The 6,255-nt window shown below is 39.2% G+C and overlaps 1 protein-coding gene across 1 annotated transcript; it reads left to right on the forward strand.

The window, feature by feature from the left end:
• Positions 1-254: 254 nt before the first annotated feature.
• On the forward strand, positions 255-6,032 carry LOC112192524 (BTB/POZ and MATH domain-containing protein 4). The gene is made up of 4 exons (XM_024332288.2): positions 255-818; positions 900-1,245; positions 1,328-1,607; positions 5,548-6,032. Exons 1-4 carry the CDS (start codon positions 400-402, stop codon positions 5,817-5,819), a joined length of 1,317 nt encoding a protein of 438 aa, XP_024188056.1. The 5' UTR covers positions 255-399; the 3' UTR covers positions 5,820-6,032.
• Positions 6,033-6,255: the final 223 nt, after the last annotated feature.

A 6,255-nucleotide genomic window follows, 5' to 3' on the forward strand; every position in this document is an offset into this window, starting at 1 on the left:
GGGAAACTCCTGACGAAAATGATATAGCATATGAATTTCGTTTCGGCACTTCAAATTTACGGAAATTTCGTCAGTTTTGGAGAAACTTAAAACCTTGATGCTTTCAGATAATCAAATCGGGTAGTTGATAAACTTACTAATTATGGGCAGCAGCTTCAACAGAACGGAAACCTGTATATAAGATCGAGAATTCTAAATTTTCTTTGATCATGAAAAAGAAAAGAAAGAAAAGTATCCCCCATCCCACTTTATGTCTTTATCCCCCCCTAATAAAAAAAGAAAAGAAAGAAAAAAAAAGGGCTTACCTAGAAGGGTATAGGAGAGGAGGGGGGAAATGCGATAGAATAGAAAAGAAAGAAAGGGGGCGATCGATCTAGAGATTTGGAAGCGGAAAAAGGAATGTCGTCAGGGAGCAGCAGGAGTAGAGGAGGAGGAGGAGAGAAGAGCGGCGTCGGTGTGGTGGTGCCGTCGAGCTCACGGTTCGTGACTCAGACGGTGAACGGCTCCCACCAGTTCCTCATCAAAGGCTACTCTCTCGCCAAAGGCATCGGCGTCGGAAAACACATTGCCAGCGAGAATTTCACCATCGGCGGTTACCAGTGGGCCATCTACTTCTACCCCGACGGCAAAAACCCCGAGGACAACTCCGCCTACGTTTCCGTCTTCATTGCCCTCGCCAGCGAAGGCACCGATGTCCGAGCCCTCTTCGAGTTGACCCTCCTCGATCAGGGCCCCGACGCCAAGCACAAGGTCCATTCCCATTTCGATCGATCCCTCGAGAGCGGGCCCTACACTCTCAAGTACAGAGGCAGCATGTGGTCTGTAAACTCTCTCTCTCTCCTACCATTTCTTTGTTTGTGATTTCTTCCATTTTCATATCTTGCTTTGCGTTCGTTCAGGGGCTACAAACGCTTTTACCGACGCACCATGCTTGAATCCTCCACCTTCCTCAAGGACGATTGCCTCAAAATTAACTGCACCGTCGGCGTTGTGGTTTCCGCCATTGATAGCTCCAGACTGCACTCCATTGATGTCCCTGACTCTGACATCGGAGCACATTTCGGTATGTTTTTGGAGAATGGGGAAGGCTCCGATGTTACTTTCAATGTCTCCGGGGTTAAGTTTCCTGCTCACAAGCTCGTATTGGCTGCTCGTTCCCCCGAATTCGAGAATGAGTTCTTTAATGGACTCGAAGAGGACAATCAGGAGATACTGGTCGACGATATGGAGCCCAAAGTCTTTAAGGTAGCATTTCTCAGTTTACTTCTTTTAGTTAACAACCAATAATGATGGTAATTGACCTTTAATTTCTTGTTTTCGGGGGCAGGCTTTGCTTCACTTCTTATATACAGATAATCTTATTGAGGATGAGGAGTTGTCAGAGTCAAGTTCTTCTTGCATGCATTCTTTATCCGACATATTAGCTGCAAAGTTGCTAGCTGCAGCAGACAAATATGGCTTAACAAGGCTTCGACTCATGTGTGAATCTGTTCTCTGCAAGGATATATCTGTTAATTCTGTTGCGAATATCCTTGCCTTAGCCGATCGCTATTCTGCTGTCGAACTAAAATCTGTTTGCCTCAAGTTTGCTGCTGAAAATCTTGTCGGTACGTCTCTTTCTCTCTTCTTATGTTTTAACTTTAATGTATCAGAACACAAGCACTACATGAAGGTAAAGGCCAGTGACATTGCTGTATGGATTGCCTCGTAATTTCCGTTCAAGGATTGCTTAACCACTCGCAGTAACATTAGAGATTCCATCTCATATATCAAGTGCATTGGCAAATTACGACAAATATTCAAGATATCAAGTATCTTAATTCGAGTTTCATCCAAATTAGCTTTGGTACTTACTAATTATAGGTAGCAGCTTGAACAGAACAGCAATAATTTTCCATCCCGTATATAAAGATTGAGAATTCTAAATTTTCTTTGATCATAAAAAAGAAAAGTGCATTTGACTTTGAATTAGTTTTATTCTCAGTCTATTAATCAGTATAAGGAAAAAAAAATGTAAAAAAGGTGGAATATGTGTGTTATTTTTCTGCTCATTTCTTCAGTAATTTTCATGAAAGGTTTTCATTTAGTCATTGTCTTCTCCATTGGGTTATTTATTGTTTTAATGGCTGTTCTTACTCTTGTAACTGGTTGAATAGCTTTTAGAGGGATGATGTTGGAGTATATAAGAGATCGCGTCTTGACGTGGCTGTTTTACTCTTCATTTTGTTTTTTCTGTTCAGTAAATCCGTTTTGTGTAGTCCTGTTGTGTTCTAATGGTGCTGAAATAAATTATTTAGAAAAACTGATCCCTAGGATTATTATTAATTTATTACTATTATTATTTTGTTGGAAAGCTGATCCCTAGTATTTTGTACTACTGTTTACTGATACTGTAATGTCACCATAGCAGTTGCAAAGTAGGATTTTCTGGGTTATTTACTTCAGATACTTTTTACAAATTGGATTATCTTTGTTTTAGGGGCTGTGGTTCTTTCTGTTCAGGTACATTAAGGCTATCATCTCACAGTTTTGGGTAATACTAAACTTTCTGCTAGATTCCTGCCTTAATAAAAAGTTGTACCGGACTCTTGATTCTACTTACCGATATTGCTTGCCTTGGATCTTCAAGGTCCTTTGAGCAAAATCAAGAGTGCCCAAAGGAGGTTTTCTTGAATAGCACCCAATGTAGGTGTTCTTCATTTTTAATGTAGAAGGCCTTGAATGTTGATTACGTATGGTATGGTGGCTCCTCATTGAGCACTGTGGTGCATAAATATTGTAAGGAAATTTGATTAGTAAGGACAGGAGATGATATTGGATCAGAATGGTTTGGGTAAGCGTATGATGGCTGGGTTTGTTTGCGTAGCCTGTAGGGCAGGGGTTACTGTGTGTTCATGGGTTTAGTTTATGAACATGATATGCATATGATTAAAGGCTTTCTATGGTATATTTACATTCAGGTTGACTGAAGAATGCTGGAAAGTTGTTTTATCTAGGATCTTATCAATCTTGTAGGTAGTTTCTTTGGGTTATACTCAATTTGTTTGGATGATTTGGCAGATTGTATGTAGACTGGATTGTTCACTCTTCTCTGTGGACAGGACCTTTGCATTCTTAGAATCCCAATTAAAATATAATAATAATATTGATGCCGGTTGATTATCAATTTACGTCATCATTTTCCTCAAGTTAAGTCTATAAGAGCATATTCATGTTTGATGTCTTATATAGAAGTCCTATTTTCCTATTCCTCTGTAATAAAGAAAAAAGTTACATTATTTTCTTCTGTCAGTTGTCTAAATCTTTTTTTCCAACATGGTATCAGAGTGATTTTCTCCTGGGACTGGACCAACTGCTACCGTTACCCTTCTTTTTGGCTACCATACCATAGATTCCCTTGCATCTTTTCATTAGGATGAACCCCCCCACCCCAACACACAACACAAAAAAAGATTCTAGCAAGCAGTACTCTCGGTATCTGCTCTCTGCATTGACAGGTGCAAATAGGCAGAAGAATAGTTCTTTACCTCAAGTTAAGTCTATTAGATTAAAATAAGGTCGGATAGTTTTAATAGCAGAGCATTTTCAAGATTTTGGCCAAAACTCTGGTGATGTGGAGTAGGAACATGGCCAATGAAATATTTGTGGAGGCCTTATGATAGTGGAAGAGGGGACAGAAAATCTTTTGAACAGTTTACCAATTAAACATCATTCTGTGTTTCGAATCCATTTGTGTGGAAAAGCAATTTGGGGGGGGGGTGGGTTGGGTGTGTGGTGTGTGGTTGGGAATGGATGAAGGAAAAATAAATCATTTAATAGATTGGGAATTGGGATGCAAGTGCAAGTAAAAGAAAGGGGGATTTCAGGAGGAAAAAAAAAAACTCATTATGTTACCTTGTCATGATGAGTGGATATGGACTGCAAGCAAAGCAAATGGCTGGATTCCAATCTTGTGCTTCAATGGTATCAAGTCATTTACTGCTTCCAGTTTTCTGGTGGGGAATGGGATTTGGGTTTCAACTGGATGGGGATATGTATGGCAACCCAAATCTCAAAAGCATAACTTCTTTACTGCCTGGATGTCATGGAAGTTGAGGAACTCATAAAACTGTAGTGCCGGTTTCATTCCATTTAGATCAGAGAGGAAAAGGTGTTGTTTGCTGAGGAACGTTTGATGCACAACCCCACTCATACTCAGTTTATTCCCTCTTTTGTATTTGGAGGCCAAAGTACCTCTTAAGGTATGGGTGTTAGCATGGATTGTTATTTTGTATATTTTTGACTTCAAATTCTATGAACAAATTAGAATAGAATACATCAAAGCTAAGGGGACATAGACCTTACCCGGCAAAAGATGAAAAGAAGGTATTATTGCGTGCGGGAAGATTAAAACCTGTGATATGGTGCAGTGAAGAAGGCCTTCTTTTTGTCTTTCTCAGTGGTGTGATGTGCAATGTGTCTAAATTATCCAAATGCTTTAGCCTTTGGAAAATATCATTTAAGGAGGCTATGTTGAGTGGGTCAACCCAGCTACTTGTCTGGCCCATTTGAGGGGAAGGCACTAAAGCTTTATGTGAGAAGAAGGCAATGGTTTTGGGAATGTGGTGCTATGATAGCTATCATTTTGGTTATTTGGATATAAAGAAACAAAAGGATTTATGAAGATGTGAGGGAGGAGCTTGATCATTTGTGCGATAGAGTTTGATTCTGGGTGTCCTTATGAGCATCATTCTCTTTGGATGGCCATCCCATTCTTAAATGTTGATGACCCTTGCACTAAATGATCCTCCTATCATTTTGACCATGGCCTGCACAGATGACAGGCTTAAAAGCTATTATTTGATTCTTACATTTTAAAAATTTAGACTTTATGAGTAGCTCCACCCTTAACGTGTCTCTTCTTGTTTGGAATAACTCTATTTTATGCACGGAAGTTTTCTTAGCTACATTGACATATTTGTAGCAATCATATTTGATCCATGTTTGAGATTGCAGTCCCCAAGGACTGAGAGGGCTTTGGATGACTTTTTTGTTTTTTTTGTTTTTTTGTCAAACTCCTGTATATGGCATTGATATAGTTTTCATCCACCATTTTGTATACATATACCTCTAATGTTTGCTTAATTTTTAAGGCTGAGCATCTCATATCTCATATAGGTATATGAGATATGAGAAGCTCAGGAGAATTTTCTTATTCTCATTCAGTTTTTTTCCTGTCTACTTGTATTGGCTAAACTCATGTTGATTTTATTAACATCACATGCCGATATATTTTGATTTATTTCACTTAAATGACTATGCAAGGCCATATATGACTCCCTTCTTCCCTGTCATAAGTTGCATAAGTCTGCTAAGACAACATTCTCTGGATTTGTTCATCTGTAATCTATAAACATAGTTAAACCAATCTTAACCCCATACATTATGTCAATTAATGTTGTCCTAGTTGGTCCCTTATTTATTCAGAACCCAGAATGTGGGGCCATAGGATTCCTTACTTCTACATGCTATAATTCTGTTCTAAACTTATTGCTCCTTTAAATGTAGCTGTCATGGAAACGGATGGTTTTGAGTTGCTCAAGGAAAACTGTCCACTGCTGCAGTCAGAGCTTCTGAAGACAGTTGCAGGAAGTGAGGAGGAACTAAGTGGAGGGGGAAAGAGTCAAAGCGTATGGGCGCAGTTTTCAGATGGTGGGAATTCAAATGATAGACGTGCAAGACAACAGACCCTGCAAAATGGAGAGAGAGGTCAGAGAATTTGGGTCCAGTCTTTGGATGGCAGTGATGCTAGAGGAATGAGTCCTGGGCAAGAAGGTTGATATGCTAAAATAAGTTGTATCAGTTTGTTGGTGACACATATGAGCAGATAGAAATGTAAAAAGAAGAGACACAAGAAACCAGATATTGCCCTGTAATTTTTCTTCTGTTTGTGCTGTATTAGCAATTAGAGGTGGGATCTCAAGTTTGAACTACTCGGTAGCATTCTTTTTTAGCTCTTCTGGTAAAGAAGTCTCCATAATTCCAGCTGTCAATTTCGGCTCGCCTGGGCTGCCAGCGACCGTGCCTCCATGTCCAATCCACCAATAAGTTGATAGCAAAAACAAGGTTATAACACATAAACAGCAGCACAAAACAGTCCAAAGCATGTGGAATGGCAAAAAATTAATACAATCTTCTTCACAATCTTGATAGAAATAAAAAAATTAATTTAAATTCCGTATTACATAGAGGATGTTATACTCTATGGAGAGTATT

This window comes from Rosa chinensis, chromosome 3, assembly GCF_002994745.2.
Source record: "Rosa chinensis cultivar Old Blush chromosome 3, RchiOBHm-V2, whole genome shotgun sequence".
Taxonomy (NCBI): domain Eukaryota; kingdom Viridiplantae; phylum Streptophyta; class Magnoliopsida; order Rosales; family Rosaceae; genus Rosa; species Rosa chinensis.

What these genes read in the sequence shown, in the direction of transcription:
- LOC112192524 (XM_024332288.2), top strand. Translation starts at nt 400, where the DNA reads ATGTCGTCAGGGAGCAGCAGGAGTAGAGGAGGAGGAGGAGAGAAGAGC. An exon ending in AAGTACAGAGGCAGCATGTG is followed by an intron (nt 819 to 899) that starts GTCTGTAAACTC and finishes GCGTTCGTTCAG; the next exon opens with GGGCTACAAACGCTTTTACC. An exon ending in TGCTGCTGAAAATCTTGTCG is followed by an intron (nt 1,608 to 5,547) that starts GTACGTCTCTTT and finishes CTTTAAATGTAG; the next exon opens with CTGTCATGGAAACGGATGGT.